This window comes from Babylonia areolata, chromosome 5 (genome assembly GCF_041734735.1).
Source record: "Babylonia areolata isolate BAREFJ2019XMU chromosome 5, ASM4173473v1, whole genome shotgun sequence".
NCBI classification, from domain to species: domain Eukaryota; kingdom Metazoa; phylum Mollusca; class Gastropoda; order Neogastropoda; family Buccinidae; genus Babylonia; species Babylonia areolata.
In genome coordinates this window covers 52,889,236-52,906,645 of record NC_134880.1, presented here as the reverse complement: position 1 = coordinate 52,906,645, position 17,410 = coordinate 52,889,236, and the positions used below count along the sequence as shown (strand labels likewise).

At 42.8% G+C, this 17,410-nt stretch overlaps 2 protein-coding genes across 4 annotated transcripts in view; one reads left to right on the top strand and one right to left on the bottom strand.

Annotated features, from left to right (window-relative positions):
• The window catches only part of LOC143282174 (rho guanine nucleotide exchange factor 28-like), a 200,884-nt gene extending 185,735 nt beyond the window's left edge, over positions 1–15,149 (top strand). For all 3 annotated transcript variants that reach the window (XM_076587739.1, XM_076587740.1, XM_076587738.1), the window contains 7 exons: positions 1,468–1,626; positions 1,964–2,064; positions 3,256–3,540; positions 4,912–5,064; positions 5,444–5,560; positions 6,921–7,703; positions 9,133–15,149. In XM_076587739.1, the coding sequence (XP_076443854.1) occupies positions 1,468–1,626; positions 1,964–2,064; positions 3,256–3,540; positions 4,912–5,064; positions 5,444–5,560; positions 6,921–7,697 (1,592 nt within the window). In that variant the 3' untranslated portion in view covers positions 7,698–7,703; positions 9,133–15,149. The remainder of the gene's footprint in view (positions 1–1,467; positions 1,627–1,963; positions 2,065–3,255; positions 3,541–4,911; positions 5,065–5,443; positions 5,561–6,920; positions 7,704–9,132) is intronic.
• The window catches only part of LOC143282173 (uncharacterized), a 65,685-nt gene continuing 63,156 nt past the window's right edge, over positions 14,882–17,410 (bottom strand). The window contains exon 30 of the mRNA XM_076587737.1: positions 14,882–17,009. Within this exon, the coding sequence (XP_076443852.1) occupies positions 16,935–17,009 (75 nt within the window). The 3' untranslated portion in view covers positions 14,882–16,934. The remainder of the gene's footprint in view (positions 17,010–17,410) is intronic.

Genomic DNA, 17,410 nt, shown 5'->3' with positions numbered 1-17,410 from the left:
CACACAAAGAGTGATGACACAGTGTCAGTGAAAGAGTACATTGAAATAATCAGACTAGTTCAACTTTAGCTATTGAAAAATGATATGTTGATATATTTTCAGGGTTCTCACTGACTCTTGAAAAGTCTGGAAAAGTCTTTGAAAGAGGAGAGAACCATTTCTAGGGCTGGAAAAGTGTTGGAAAAAATATGTTTAGCAGGAAAGATCTTAGAATTTTAACAAAACCCTTGACCAGTACCAATCAACAAGAGTGTAATACATTAAAAAAAATAAAATAAAATAAAATAGCAATGACCACCATACAGAAATGATGGAGACTGAACGTTGATACAGAAAAAAAAAGTGATGAAATTTGAATATTAATTCTGAGAAAACCACCAATGTTTTTTTGTTAATGGCGTAGCAGACAAACTTTTTTTTTTCTTTTTTTTTTTTAATTCAGTTTGGTTTTATTGTTTGCTATGGACATTTTTCATTTTGGTGTTGAAAAAGTGTTTGTTAAGTGACGTGTGGGAACCCTGTATTTTGCAGTCAAATCAACAGCCTTGTTTGGCCTTGTAGTTGTATACACAAAGAAATGCACTGCAATGGGAATTCATTTGTAGCTTGATCTTTTGTTAATGACTATGACTATCAAACTATGAGGCAAGATTGCACTGGCTCTTGCTGCTGCAGCCTTTGGGGGGCTTGTTGGCCTTTGGGAACCATCCCACTGCTGAATGTCCTAAAACCCTCTTGGGTGAGAGAGTTGGGATGTATCTTGGGCAAGACACACTCCACTATAGTCAAATTCTAGTCCAGATAGTCAGGACAGCATATGCCTCCTCTGTTGTTCTGGTGGTGATTGTCAGACATGACTGACTGTCATATATGGTAGGGGTCTCCTTTCTTTTCCTTCTGGTCTTCTTGCTTCTTATGTCACGTATACATAAATAAACTTCAAACTTGCCTTTGTTTTAAAGCCAGTCACTGTCTAAAATGTTATGCTTTGTTTCTGTCAGTTTCTTTTTTTCCTGTAGTCTGATTGTATTAAGTCAGTTGGGCTCATTATCCGAGTGGTTAAAGCGTTGGACTTTCAGTCTGAGGGTCCCAGGTTTGAATATCGGTAACAGCGCCTGGTTGGTAAAGGGTGGAGATTTTTTCCAATCTCCCAGGTCAACTTATGTGCAGGCCTGCTTGTGCCTGAACCCCCTTAGTGTGTATACGCACGCAGAAGATCAAATCGGCACATTAAAGATCCTGTAATCCACGTCAGCGTCCGGTGGGTTATGGAGACAAGAACATACCCAGCATGCACACCCCCGAAAGCGGAGTATGGCTGCCTACATGGTGGTGTAAAAACGGTCATACACATAAAAGCCCACATATGAGTGAACATGGGAGTTGCAGCCCACAAAGGAAGAAGAAGAAGTATTAAGTCAGCACAGAGAAAGACACCACAGGTCAGTGTGTGTGTGTGTGTTGCAGCCTCCCGCCTGACCACCATCATCCAGGGCAGTGGCACCCACTTGAGTCGCAGCGTCAGCAGCGCCGGTGAGCACGTCAGTGCCTCCTATGTCAGCATGCTGATGCCCAAACGGGCAGAGACTTTTGCCGGCTTTGACACCCCCTCTGACGCCCCCAAAGGTCGGTACAAGTTGATGTGCATGGTTTGTGGTTAAGGGATGTGTGTATGTGGTTAATGCTTTAGGAATGTGTGTGTGTTTGAATGGTTTATGTGTGGTTCGTGTATGTTAAGTGTGTGTGAATAAGTGTGTATGAAGAATGTGTTTCAGTGTGTGTGTATGGTTTATGCATGAGGAATGTGTGTGTGTGCATGGTTTATGTGTGGTTCATGTATGTTGAATGTGTGTGTGTGTGTGTGTGTGTGTGTGTGTGTGTGTGTGTGTGTGATTCTTGTATGAGGAATGTGTGTCAATGTGTGTAGATGGTTTATGTAAGACAAACGTGTGTGTGTCTCCAGGGGGAGCGTTGATGAAGAAGCGCTTCAACCAGCAGTACGGGGATGAGGAAGGCCGTTGTCCCAGTGAACTGTCTCTACATGGCACTGACACCATTCCTGAGGTGAGGTGCCAACTTCTACTTCAAAGACACAACTTTGCTCAGTTTAAAAAACAACAACAAAACTACTTGTGTCCATACTCTTGATGTGTAAATGAACAACTTCTGCCCTAAAGACACAGCATTGCTCATTGAAAAATACAACAAACAACAAAAGACTATTTGTGTCCATACTCTTGATGTTGATGTGTAAATGAATAACTTCTGCCCTACAGACACAACTTTGCTCAGTTAAAAAACAAACAAACAAAAGACTACTCGTGTCCATACTCTTGATATTGATGTGTAAATGAACAACTTCTGCCTTAAAGACAGACACTTTGCTCAGTTAAACAAACAAGCAAAAGACTACTCGTGTCCATGCTCTTGAGGTTGATGTGTAAACAAACAAATCTTGGGACTTGTGGACCAAAGACCAGAACACATTTATCTTGTGAAGGTGTCAGGTTGTGTGGTGTGTGTGACAGCAGGCAGGAAACTGTACAGCTGAGAGAAGGCATTGGAATTGAGCTGAAGATGTTTTTTTGATTAGACTAAAGTTTTAAGAGGCTTTATTCTTGTAACTTGGGGATGGAATTAATTCATACATATTTGGATACACAGCTGTGGAATGTTGATATATGAACAATATCAGCTGGACAAACTGAACAGTGGTGCATGCATATTTCTGCAAAAGATAATAATAATGGTAATGATGATATATGGTACTTAAACTCCCCACATATTGGGCTCCTAAGCACCTCATGTGAAACAATGTGATGCACTGCTTTATTTTTTTTTCTAGCCATCAGATTTAGAAATGCAAAGCAGGTCATGAGAATTTCAGGCCTTTGTTTGTATGTTATGTTTTTGTACATTTTTTTTGTTCATTCTCTTGTCAGACAAGCTTCCTCTAGCTACACACACATTTTTCTGTTTTGTTCTATGTGGCCGAAAGAGAGAGAGATTGCTTCTGTGCATCAGCTCTACTATTTTAAAACCTATCCTGCACAGGTTTTTTTTTTTTACTGTGGTCTGTTTATCTGTCTGTTCTGTGCATGCTTGTACCTAATCGAAGGACGTGTTGTGTTTGGAACTCCGGATTCCGTGATCTCAACGGACAGTCACTACAGCAGTCAGCTAGGGGGGACTGTCGTCTGTTCTGTGAACACTTGAACCTAATGGAAGGACGTTATTGTGTGTTTCAAACCCCAGGACTCTGTGATCTCAACGGACAGTCACTACAGCTGTCAGCCAGGCCTGTCCCCCCAGTCCCTCCCCTCCACGTCCTCAGCGGCCCAGGGATCCTCCCCCCAGGCGTGGGAGGCGCAGTCCCCAGGGGGTGGGGAGGGTCCAGGCCTGGACAGCAGTGACCACGGCTCCATGGGGGAGCTGTCCTCATCCTCCGTGTCCTCCCTGGTGCAGCCTCTGGCACAGCCCTCCTCCGCTGAGCAGATGATGTCCGTGGTGCAGCTGGTCAAGTACCTGCACAACCTCATGGTGAGTGGATGTGTGTGCTCTGTGTTGTGCTGGCTTTGGGAATTGTGGCGGATGAATGTTGGTGTGGTGATGTGTGAGGAGGACGAACAGCACGAGAGCTGATAGGGAGGTAGGGTGTGCAGTCTGCTTGCATGTAACTGGCATCTCCCAGTTTGCACTGCTTTTGTTCAGACAACTTTTCAGCAGGATTATTAATGTATCAGTTCGAATATGTAATGGTAGATCTATGACAAGAGACATGCTCAGAGTAAATGTGGAAGACTAAAGCAAATATGGGTGTAATTATAAAACCAAATATATCTTGTAAACTTGCAAGAATAGTCACCAAAAATGTTCAAAATCCTTTCATAAGAACAGTGATTTCTATAATGAAATTGTAGCCTTTTAGTGACCTGGAAAAAAGGAAATGGAGATGTGCATGCGTATGCGCTTCTCACTAAAAATAACCAGGGAACCCTGACGAAAATCTGACGAAAGCGGGCCTGCACACCTTCCTTAATACCATTGACATCATGCAGAATAGCACTGTCTGAATTGGGTTTGAAAATAAAAGTACTTTCTCTGCTGGGAACAAAATGAAAATGAATGGTGGGGAAGAGGGGGCAGAAAAAAGTTTTGGTCATTTCACAGGTAGCAGATCATCCCACAGGCACGTCCAGACATGGTTATTTCTGTTGTCATTGTCTGCCTTCCACCTTGCTCTGTCCACAGACTAGCTACCTTAGCTGTTTAGTGATGGCAGGTAACAGTTACAACATTCTGCTGTTTGAAGAGGTGTTGGGGAAGAGAAATGGATGTGTTGAAGAGAAGAGAAACATTTTAAAACTGCTTGAACGTTGAATGTCCTTTTGCACATACCAGGACATAGCAGAGAGAGTATGCTGTTTACTTTTTATTTATTTTATTTATTTTTGTCTTTGATGGACAGTCTTAGAGAACGTTAACCATAACAGCAAGCTGGAAGATTGTGGTGTTCTCTGATTGATGAAGATATTTTGCAGTCCTTTTATTTGGATGGAAGTTTCTTGCCTTCCTCTCTCTGCCTTTGTCATTGATTGGTTTTGTTTCTGCATTTTGTTTTATTTCATTATCTCTCTGCTTACTTTTATTTTGTTATTTATTTAATCATTTTCTATTTATATATTAATCAATTTAATAATGTGTACATTTATTTGTTAATGCACTTTTCTTTTCTCCTCAAGGTCTGACTAAGCGTGTTGGGTTACACTGCTGCTGAGGCACATGCTTGGCAGAAGTGGTGTAGCATATATGGATTTGTCGGAACGCAGTGATGCCTCCTTGAGTGACTGAACACAACTGAACTGTGTCACTGAAAGTGGAGCCTTGACGTGGCTGGCTGCCTTGTTTCAGAACCTGACGGCCAAACAGACGACGACGGTGGAGTGCCTGCGAGCGGAGCTGGCGGAGGCGAAGGAGGAGATCAGCAAGCTGTCCCAGGACATGCACGGCCAGCGGCGCACTGTCTACAGACACAACCAGCTGGAGGAGCTCCGCAACCTGCAGGTCAGCACTAAACCCCTCACCCCGCACCCCCCAGCACTGCCCCAGTGAAGTGCAGTAAGATGTGTGGGTGTGTGTGTTTTCTGTGAAAGAATGCAAATTATTGCATCAGGGTGAACACTGGATCAGCTGAAACACAGCACTGATCAGTAAAGTTTGGGCCCTCGGGAGATCTTAGAAATTGTCAGCCTTCCTCAGGACATCTTAGAAATTGTCAGCCTTCCTTGGGACATCTTAGAAATTGTTAGCTAACTCTGAGTCTATAACATGAGATCGTTTCTTCAATAATTGGTAGCATAGAAGTTGCCAGATTCCAGCAGCATGTTTTTTTATCCATTCTCAGCATGCATGTGCTGATGCAGTATGATTGAACGGTGTGCAGGAGAACATCAGCCGTGAGCGTCAGGAGTGGGAGCAGGAGAAGGAGAGGGAGCGTGCACTGATTCAGCAGGAGAAGGCCAGGATGGAGGCACAGAGGAAGATGCTGGAGAAACAGGAGGTAGGGTATTTTCCCTTCCGTCCTTCACCCCACTGTACCGTGTGACTGCCCTCCAGGGAAGGTACCTCAGGGTTAACTCTCTTCCGTCCTTCACCCCACTGTACCGTGTGACTGCCCTCCAGGGAAGGTACCTCAGGGTTAACTCTCTTCCGTCCTTCACCCCACTGTACCGTGTGACTGCCCTCCAGGGAAGGTACCTCAGGGTTAACTCTCTTCCGTCCTTCACCCCACTGTACCGTGTGACTGCCCTCCAGGGAAGGTACCTCAGGGTTAACTCTCTTCCGTCCTTCACCCCACTGTACCGTGTGACTGCCCTCCAGGGAAGGTACCTCAGGGTTAACTCTCTTCCGTCCTTCACCCCACTGTACCGTGTGACTGCCCTCCAGGGAAGGTACCTCAGGGTTAACTCTCTTCCGTCCTTCACCCCACTGTACCGTGTGACTGCCCTCCAGGGAAGGTACCTCAGGGTTAACTCTCTTCCGTCCTTCACCCCATTGCACTGTGCTGCTTTCTGGGTGTGACTGACCCCCTGGGAAGGAAGGACTTGAGAGATGCTGTGCTAATATTGGGCAGGGGTTGGTTTTTTTTTGTGGTTTTTTGCCCTTCTTGATACTCGGTACCTAGGCTAGATTGCATGAGCAATCTTTGCTTAAGTTTGCTTAGAGATGAGAATGTTCCTAACTCTGTGGAATTAGCATATCGTTAGGATCATTCTTAGCACAAGGCAAACTTAGTGTTGCTAAGAATGCTGATGCAACCCAATCATGGGCCGTTTTAAACTCCTGGTTCAGCATTGGTTTGAACTTTTTCATGTGCATGTGTTCACAGTCTTTTATTTCGCAAACATGGAATGGAACATTTCATGTCATGTCTTCACATTTTTGGGGTTCCTCCCAATGAACAATTTGAAAGGCGTAGATGGATAGGTATGAGTCTGCTGCTTTTCAGATGATGCTGACTGACAGATGTGTGTAAAAGCCTCTTGCATCAGCAAGGTCACTTAGTATAATCAGTTGGCAGGATGAGTTTACTTGATAATGACCATATTGACTTAGAAACAGGCATAGCTCCTTGATACTGCATGTGTGTATGTGTGTGACATGATAGCCACACAAAGTGTGTGATCTTCTTTGTAATGCTTGTGTTTCTAAAGCTTTTTGATAATGCATGTTTGTGTGTGTGACATAATAGCCACATGAACTGTCAGATCTTCTTGATTAAGAACACGAGCATTTCGATGCATGTCACAACAGAATGAGCTGCTCTTTATTAATGCTTGTGTTTACGTGTGCTACATGATAGCCACATGAACTATCACATCTTCTTCAGAACACTTGTGTTTTGATGCGTGTCCCAACAGAACGAGTTGCGCAGCCGCAAGGAGGACCTGCGTCGAGAGAAGGAGACGCTGCAGCGGCAGATCGATATGTTGAGCGAGCAGGGCCTGCTGGGGACGAGCACCCTGACGGACCCCGGCCACCTGGTGTACACTGTGGACCTGGACACCACAGACACCCACCAACACCTGCACACCACCCACCACTCCCCCCAAGGACACCGCCGATCAGCCTCCGCTGACTTCTTCAACGCCCCCCCTCCTCAGGGCGAGGGTGGGGACATGCTGTCGGAGAGCCAGGGGTTGCCACGCCGACCCCGCCACTCAGTGAGCAGTCTGCACAACTACAACAACTCCGCCGCTGCTGCTCAGAAGCCCAACGTCCCCATGCACCTCATGAGCACGCGCAACGAGCAGCGAGTAGGGGGCGCCAACGTACAGAGGCTTCCCATGAAGCTGTCCAGTGGCGGGGGTCAGAAGGCGCAGGCCCCAGCACCCCCAGCACCCCACTCACGCACCTCCTCCATGAGCGGCCTGGGGGCCCGGCAAGGTGGGTCGAACCCTGCCCACCTCACGCCCACCCCCCAGCAGGCGCAAGGCATGATCGTGCGCAACCAGAACACGCGCAGCGCTCCGTCCAACCTGGCCATGGTCATGAAGCTTGCCCAGCCCGGTAAGGGGCGTGGGGGAGGAGCTGGGGGAGGGGCTGGTCATCCACCTCCACAAGCACCTACCACCGCCTCTGCTCCCTCCTCCAAACCTGCGGAGGAGGGGGATGCTGACCATGTCATCTACTTCTAGTCACAGGTGAGCCTTCACTCTGCTCTGCACTGGGGTTGGGGGAAGGGATCTGTCAGCCTGTGGTCTTCAAGAATGTATCTATAGGGAAAGAATGACCAGTGATCTTGACCATGTGAACTTATCATATTGTTTGTTTGTAATCTGTTTTGTCTAGAAATGCCCAACATGTGTAAAATATTTGTTTACAGGTTTGTCATTTCCGTTAGAAATTTCAAGTCTAAAGGGTTTTTTGTTTATTTTGTTGCTTTTTGTTTTTGTTTTTTGACTGTTGGTGATGCTTTTTTCTTCACTTCTGCTGTTTCTTTCCATGTCAGACTTTTGTATCAGTGAAGGGGGATCTTAATTCTGCAGACCCTTCTGCTGAAAGTTGTGTGAGAGAGATTATTTGTTGGTGATGGGAAAGTTTAATTTTATCTCGATGAAGTGACAAGTCTCTTCTTTGGAGTAAGGTGCTGAAAAATCCAATAAACTTGGTGCGTTGATAAGTCTTACCTTCAGGGTGAAATGTTGGAGAATTTACCAATCCTGATATATTGACGAGTCTTGCCTTTAGAGCTGGGTGTTGTGGCATTTACAAATCCTGAGGTCAGATGTTGTAGCATTTACAAATCCTAAGGTTAGATGTTTACATAGCATTTACATAACGTTAGGTTTTGTAGCATTTATGAATCCTGAGGTCAGGTGCTGTAGCATTTACGAACCCTGAGGTCAGGTGCTGTAGCATTTACGAACCCTGAGGTCAGGTGCTGTAGCATTTATGAATCCTGAGGTCAGGTGCTGTAGCATTTATGAACCCTGAGGTCAGGTGCTGTAGCATTTACGAACCCTGAGGTCAGGTGCTGTAGCATTTACGAACCCTGAGGTCAGGTGCTGTAGCATTTATGAACCCTGAGGTCAGGTGCTGTAGCATTTACGAACCCTGAGGTCAGGTGCTGTAGCATTTATGAATCCTGAGGTCAGGTGCTGTAGCATTTACGAACCCTGAGGTCAGGTGCTGTAGCATTTATGAATCCTGAGGTCAGGTGCTGTAGCATTTATGAACCCTGAGGTCAGGTGCTGTAGCATTTACGAATCCTGAGGTCAGGTGCTGTAGCATTTACGAACCCTGAGGTCAGGTGCTGTAGCATTTATGAACCCTGAGGTCAGGTGCTGTAGCATTTATGAATCCTGAGGTCAGGTGCTGTAGCATTTATGAACCCTGAGGTCAGGTGCTGTAGCATTTACGAACCCTGAGGTCAGGTGCTGTAGCATTTATGAATCCTGAGGTCAGGTGCTGTAGCATTTACGAATCCTGAGGTCAGGTGTTTATGAACCCTGAGGTCAGGTGCTGTAGCATTTACGAATCCTGCAGTCATTTGTTGTAGCATTTATGAATCTTAAGCTCAGGTGTTGCTGCATATACAAAATATTGATGACTGTGATCTTTGTTCCTCAGATGACACAAAATGGAGGACGTTGTGGGAAGAAAGGTGCTCCTTCCATTTCTGTGGGAACAAGGAGCCGACGACTGTTGTGCAGGGATGTGTTTGAAGCTCTGCAGGGCAGGTCTCAGTGTGCTCCTTGTGTGTGGGAACGTCAGTGGTGTACTGGATGAACACTGGTCATTCCTGTGCACTTCAGAGGGCAGTCCACGCACTGGGGGCGTGTTTCGTACTTTTCTGCCACTGCTGCAGATATAGTTAACTGTGAATCACAGAACAGGACGGGGTGACGCTGTGTGTGTGTGGCTGTGAAACAGTGTTGCTGCTTGTTGTTGGTTACTGTGGATGGTGGTGAGGTAACAATGGATGCAGCTGACTCCAGCAGGGCAGAGTCCTGTGGAACAGATTGTCAGTCCACTCACCTGGTGCAGCTACTCCCTGGTCTGTCAAACTCTCATTTCAGTGCAATGTCCATTTCGGTGGTAGTTCTGAGCAGGAACTATACATATTCCAATAAATATGCCATATATAATTTTGCTACATAGTGTTGTTGTTGTTGGTTTTTTTATTATTGTTTTCATGTAAGGACATTACATGCTGTGTAATCAAGGTAGTTTAACTGTGGAATGTAACTCCCATCATTTTCTACTTTGAAGGGTGGAGGGGAAATTCTGTCTTCACGTACGGAATGGTACATGTTTCATTCATGTGTAACAACTGTCTAAAACTGGTAAAATGCATGTGCTGTGTGTCTACCTTTCTCAAGATGAATAGCTTAGAATCAGAACTGATCTTGTCAGATTACTTGTTCCCCTTCTAACATTTTAAACTTTTAAGGCCTCCTTTTTTCTTTCTTTTTTTTCTGTCTACTGGTTATAAAGCCTGCTGCAAGTGTAGATGTCGGTGGGACAAACACATCTTAATGTGTGCAGAGGGCTCAAAGTCCCCCATGGGGTGTGTATATGCAGTGAAAACTGAAGAAAAGAGGATTTTTTTTTCAGTGTAAACATGAAGGAAGTGATCCTTCCCCCATCGTTGATTGGAGATGTCCATGTTCTTGGTGCTTATTGTTGACCTGTCAAACAACTGAGTTGTGATGTAGCAGCCTGTCGGGACACAGCCTGAAGGCACTTTCTTCGTGTTTTAAAGACTCCAAAAAATTTTGATATTGTTTATTTGCCAGTGTGAGGGCAGGGGTTGAAGTGGCAGGATTTTTCTTCTTTTTTTTCTTCCTTGTTCCTTTTCCTGTCTCTTTGAAAGAGGAAAGTTGATGTTCAGCTGGATATTCTTCTGTATAAAATACTGTTGTACAAACTCGGCTGCCAATGCTGTGCGCTCATACTTACTGAATCATAACTTGTTTAACTTTTGGTGTGTTTTTTGTTTTTTTTTGAGTCACAGCAGTTGTTTTCAATGGAGATGTGTGTCACATTAAGCATGTTCTACAGTTTTATAAAAGCATATCATACACCACTGTGTACAGGAGACGGTCAGAAATAAACAGCAGAACTAATGCAGCACAGGACTAGACTTCATTTTGTGGACGTGGTAGCCTGTAAATCGACTGGTGATTTTTCTCCTGCATCAATTAAAAACATTTGAATGTCTCCAACTGTAACATTATCATTCTCGTCAACATTGATATATGGTGTAATGCATTGTATGTGGTGACTAGAAATGTGTTTTTATTTATTCACCCACCCCCACCCCCAAAAACTTTTTTTTTTTTAAATGATTTATCTCAAAGCCACACTTTTTCTTCCCTTTGCCATTCTTGAGTCCATAGCCATTGTGTTTTCTTTGTTACTGTGGTGGGTTTCATTGTTATCAGTTGCTGAGAGAAAGAGCACAGTGTGATGGCTGACCCGAAAGGCAGAAAGCTGAAACCACGAAGTGTTAATTAAGTGTCGAGTACATGTTTTATGAGTGGGTTGTGTGTTCAGTAAGAATCATCAAAGAACTTTTATTACATTATCACATCTTTGGTATCATTTTAAACAAGTGGCCAATCTGGGTACCCTCAGTGTAGCTGTTTAAGATGAGTGGCTGAATGAATTAGAGTACTACTGTCCTTAATTAATCATGTCTGACTTGAACTCTTCAGTTGGCAACATAACCTCTAAGTGACTCTGCTCTGACACTTTTTCTCTGTCTCTCTTACTCGTTTTTGTTTGTTTTTAAATGGGGGTGGGGGGGTGGTGAAAAAAAGTATTTGTGCTCCAGGAATTTTGGTATCTTCACACTGCTGGATTTTATCATATAATTTTAACACACAACGCACGGTCAGCCCCCCCACCCTTGCCTTTAACTTTGACACATCCACAGTCTGTGTAATAATGAACTCAGAGACAGCTATTTCTGTGAAAGAAATGTGTACACGAAATTGCGTCTTGTGAAAAGAAGTGGGTCATTGACAGAACATGTCTGAGCAATGAACTATAAGCATTTGCCTCATAAAAAAAAAAATTGGCAAAAACCAACCAACCAACCAACTCAAAAGAATAAAACCTCTTGTTGCCTGAAAATTCAATGTTCTTGTTAGTGCGATCAAGTTAAGTCCAGAGACTTGCGCTGAAGAAAAGTTTATTGCTAGTCCGAAAACAAAAACTCATATTGACTGTGGACAAAATTTACAGATTTGAAAAAAAAAAATTTATTTTTTTAATTTTTATTTTTTTAAGGTTTATCAAGAATTCAGCACTGCCACTTTCTGAAGGCCAAAAAAAGGGTGGGGGGGTGGGGTATCTTTTATGACTGTTTACCTGGGTCATAATGAATATTGTACACAAAATCTCTGTGTGGACAAATGGATATTGGTTCCATAACCATCTCATCATCATCCACGGATGTTTTGGAATTACGGCAAAATTGATGTGAGTGAAAAATGTGACATGGACCGATTCACTTCTGAACTGATTCTACTGCATAATTTCAATTTTGTTCACACTTGCAGAATAAGAAATCGCAGCTATGCAGAAACTTTTGACTGTAGTGAACCAAGTATTTGAAGAGCAACTGTTTTTAAAATAACGCTGTTCTGTGCATAGTGCAGTATATGTGTAAAAACGAAATGTTTTTTTAAGATTGAAATACTGCTGACTGAAAAAAAAAGTATTATCTAGTCTCCAGCAATCTATCACATTTTTGCTTTAACTGGTATTCCGTATTTTCAGTGAAAACATCAAAATCAAGAGAGATTGCAAGTGGTTGTCTTATGTTTTTTGTCCAACTGAATATATAGACTGGCTTCTTATTTTGAACCAACAGAATAGTCTGTTACTTTTTTTTTTTTTTGATATTAGAATGTACATTATGTGAATGATTATGCACAACCAATGTTTTATTCAATGATATGGGTAAACTATCATCTGATTCTGAAGATGGTCACGCCAAGAAATATGTAGTCTAAACATGTTTTCAAGAACTGGTCAAACATTGCATTTCTCTAACTTGATATTGGACGTGAAGTTCAGAAATGATTTTGTTTATTTATCTTGAGTTGTCTCTTTTGTGTGTGTTTTTGTTTCTTCTTTCTTATGGAACATTCCTGTGATTTCAGAAACAGAAGTTTATATTTTTCTAGCAGAATGCATTCGGTCAGTGTTGGTTTGTGACAGATATGTGAAAGAGCGTTGAATCAGCAATTTTCATTGTTCAAAATTGCTTTCATCTCTTCTTAAAAAAAACTTTGTTTTAAACCAGCATCTTTATATCGTGCTGGATTTTCATTTGTGTAAGAGTAACCTATCATGCTGAAAAACAAATCAACCATTTTTGCTGACAAAACTCGACATCATGCCTCTCCAGAAGTGACATTACTCACCACACCATTGTCTGAAGTTGGCGCCAATAACCGTGGAACATTGCACAAGCAGTGTGTTCAGTGTGGTGTTGTGTGTTTAGGTGTGCAAAGTAGACTTCAATCACCAAGTTCTGCTGTGGCTGATCATCCCACATAAACCAAGTGGAAGAAAGCGTTACTAGTGTTGTCAGTAAAATCACCAAGGGCTTATAGATATATGTATATGAGGAGACTGAGCAAACACTGCCCCATTGAAAGTGAAACAGCTTATCTTTGATAGTCTGCCATGTATCTTTATTGGGTGAAAATGAAGTGTTGAGCAGTGAGTCATAATACCTCCATTAGGATTCCAGCAATATTGTTCCTTCATACATGTTGGTGACGAGAGTGCCCTATCATCGCCGTACCATAGCAGGGTACATGATCAGGTTCTGTACTGTGCCATGTTGTGTGATGTGACATGACCTGAACACCACAACTCTTTTCATTGACCAACGCACACTTTAGTAACTCCTGTTGGTGGTCTTGTCACATGGGGGTCTCCCAGACACACACCTTTGTACGTGATCAGGTGTCATTACATACATATCCATGTTGTGTTTCTCCACCTCCTTCTCCTCCGTCCTGCCTCACCTCTCCTCACTGACACACCGTGGAGTCCCCCCAACCACCCTCCCCTGTTCCCGTCTTTCAAGCTGCCTAGTGCCTTGGGCCACCTCCTTTCATTGGTTGTCACAACCCCACCCCCTCCCTTATCCTCCCCATCCAGTCATGACTCTGCGCTGAATCATATGGACGTGTGGAAACATGGTACAGGTACAGACATGTTACCTGTCGTGTGATCATCACCTGCCCAAGTGACCAGCTGACTCCCCCACACCCCCTTCCCATCACCTGAACCCTGCTCACCTCCCCTTTTCACTTTTAGTTGTTTTTTTTACTTGTTATGTGTGTGGTTTTGATCTCTTTTTGTTGTGTGTGGGGGGAGCTGTCAATACCTAGAACTTGTAGGACGCCGCCTAATGTGTGTGAAACTTGATGAACACGAAGCATTCCACACCAGTCACTGAAAGATGGACATGTACTGACTTGGATCCACTGTTGTCCAAGAAAGCATTGTCAGGTTTTATGATTGTTGTTGCCCAGTTTCTTCCTTACAAGGAAATGGGATGATTATTAGCTGATTATCTCTCTAAGTGTATGGGGAGGAGGGTGTGTGTGTTAATCTGTTTTAAGAACAATATTTTCACAGAAGTTCCTTTGAAAAGAAAAACTTTATTGTTAAACAGCTCTTTTCGCAGTTCCTCTTTTCAAGTGCATAAGATACAGCTAAGCATCAAACATTAAAACGAACAAATCATTGACATGTTTGTCTCAAGTAATTTTGAAAATTATTGATGCAGATCTTGTTTATCATCCATTGCATACATATTAATTTAGTTGTATTTTTAAACTAGACGCAGTTTAAATAGTGACCTTTCCTTAAAGACACTTCTGATATATTCTTGAAGTTCCATTTTTATGCAACATCAGTAATAATTTTAAATGGCAGTGATTTTTCTGTAACCAGAAGTGTTGACTTAATTTACATGGACAATGGTAGAGTTCATATTGTAAGAGCATGGTATCAAAGATGAGTCAGCAGAGATGTGTTTCCAAAAATGTGTTCACATGCTTTCGGGAAGACGTGCAACATGCTCATGGAGAAGAATCAAAGAACAGGCTACACAGCTCGTTCCCTTGGACCAGGTGACAGTAGATTTTTCTTTTTTTAGAACCTGGATCCAACTTAATTATTCAGGTACAAAAGTGGATGTAGTTGTATTGAATTAAGCATGTATTTTTTAACCAATTTTTTTTATAAACCATATATTCAGGCAGTACTGATTAATATTGTGATTATGACTTCACAGAAGCATTGTGTGATAAGAAAGAAGCGTGAGGATTTCACCACATTGGAATTTTTTTTTTTTTTTTTTTTTTTTTTAATGCATTCCTTTACCTTGGTGTTCTGAGGCAATACACTCCCCCATCCCCAGACTCCTCCATGTATGGACCATCCACTGCCCCCTGGTTTGTTTCTGTTCCAACATGTCACATGCTGTGTCATTGGGTTCAGTGCTACATGCAATATATGATATATAGGACACCATTTGGATCGGAAGTCATGTAGAATGCACATCTTCTGTTAGAGGAAAAGACAAAAACAATAAAATTCATAGAAAGCTTTGCTGTGTCCGTCGTTTTTCTTGTTTACAGCAGATGTGGTGTAGCATTAGTAGATCAGTCTGCAGGCTTGTCAATTTCCTCGACACTGTTTTCTTTTTCACCACTATTCTCTTTCTGAATGTCACGACTTCCTGTGATCGTACCTTGGAAGGTAGAATCTTGGTGTTGCACTGAAGATAAAAGATGTGTGTGGTGTGAACTATGACTTCCCTGACCAACCATCCTCTTGGTTCCTAGCTGGTTTTCCTAATGGACGACTTGGTGAACAGACTGAGCACATGTCATTTACTGTTCCTAATGGACGACTTGGTGAACAGACTGAGCACATGTCATTTACTGTTCCTAATGGACGACTTGGTGAACAGACTGAGCACATGCCATTTACTGTTCCTAATGGACAACTTGGTGAACAGACTGAGCACATGTCATTTACTGTTCCTAATGGACAACTTGGTGAACAGACTGAGCACATGTCATTTACTGTTCCTAATGGACGACTTGGTGAACAGACTGAGCACATGTCATTTACTGTTCCTAATGGACGACTTGGTGAACAGACTGAGGACATGCCATTTACTGTTCCTAATGGACGACTTGGTGAACAGACTGAGCACATGCCATTTACTGTTCCTAATGGACGACTTGGTGAACAGACTGAGCACATGTCATTTACTGTTCCTAATGGACGACTTGGTGAACAGACTGAGCACATGCCATTTACTGTCAGCCAATGAAACATCCCAGCAGATGTTTGTGCACCTCACATAATGACATATCATCAAGGAATTCATGCTTGTGAAGTTCATGCAACGACAAAACGTCGAGGGATTCACGCTTATGAAGTATGTTACCAACTGTTATCCCTGTGGTTTGTATGAACTTGGTCGCAGGGAACATTTCCCTACCCCTTGAATCAGACTTGTGGAGCTTGGTGCGGTCATAAACCATTTAACGCTTGCCCCAGCTTGATACAAAACTATTAATTTATTTTTAAGTTACCATTAGTAGAGGCAGTAAAAACACACACATTGTTCTTCAATACCTTACTCCCAACAGCAGAATGAATTCAGTGTGTGAGAATGTACACACATGCTTAAGCAGCTGTAATCTTTATAGATAGAACTTGGAAGTGACTGGTCTGAAAATATCCCTCCCCATCCAAAAATTCAAAGCAAGATTAAAGTGAAAGCTGCATGGACCGTACACAGACTTCCTTACATGTATGTATATCTAAACTGTTAACAGCAGTCGCCTTCTTTTGGACACAGATTTCCATACATGTATACCTTAACTGTTAACAACAATCACCTTCTTGACATGATTCCCCTCCTTCAACACGTGTGGTCAAAATCAAGTCATGCAGCTAAAGCCCATCACTGACAAAGGCTGAATCCCGTCAGTCTGTGCACTACATGTTAACATCATCCACCTGACATCACTGGATTTTAATGGCACAGTCGTTTGCTGGGAAATACCACACAGTCTGTCTCTGGCAAATCTAGAAATATAGTCTATAATATCTGAGAGTTCACAAGACAATCTTTACAAAAATCACCCAAGAATTTTGATGACAAAAGATAACGCGTCCACCGCACAACATGAGTCGATCAATCCAGAAAATTATTTTTTTAATGACAAACTGACCACATGACTAGTATGGGTCTTGACAGACCCATGATCTACAGACTTCTGAACTGCTGCTTTAGCAAGAATGGGTCTGACAGACCTACGCAGCGGGACTAAGTGTGTTGTGAATGACGAAGCAGGCTGAAGGTCACAGAACGTTCACACATCTTCCCCAGCAGCCTCCTCCTCGGGCACCTCCAGGAACTCCATCAGAGTGGACACATGTTCTGACACCTGAAGACACACCAACCAACCTGTCACTGGAAGGACTAACACACAAACTGAAGCTTTCTGCCAGTAACAGTTCCACAGTTACCTAAACAGCTTATCAAAACCTATTGAATCTGCAACCTGCAGGTTGAATTAATTGCAGCAAATTATTTGAATAACACAAAAATTACATATCTATGCAATAAACAAGCTAACATTTGAAATCCATTAAAAAAAAAAAAAAAGGTGACACACTCAATAATAAATCTTAAATGAACAATAATAAGACGTGGTGAACTGATAATGCACCTGGATGCTAGTCTTTGGGGAGATATGATAAATCGGCGAAACAGCACATACACTTTGTGCACATGAAGAACCCATGGCAACAACAACAGATGTCCCTGGCAAACTTCCATCATAGA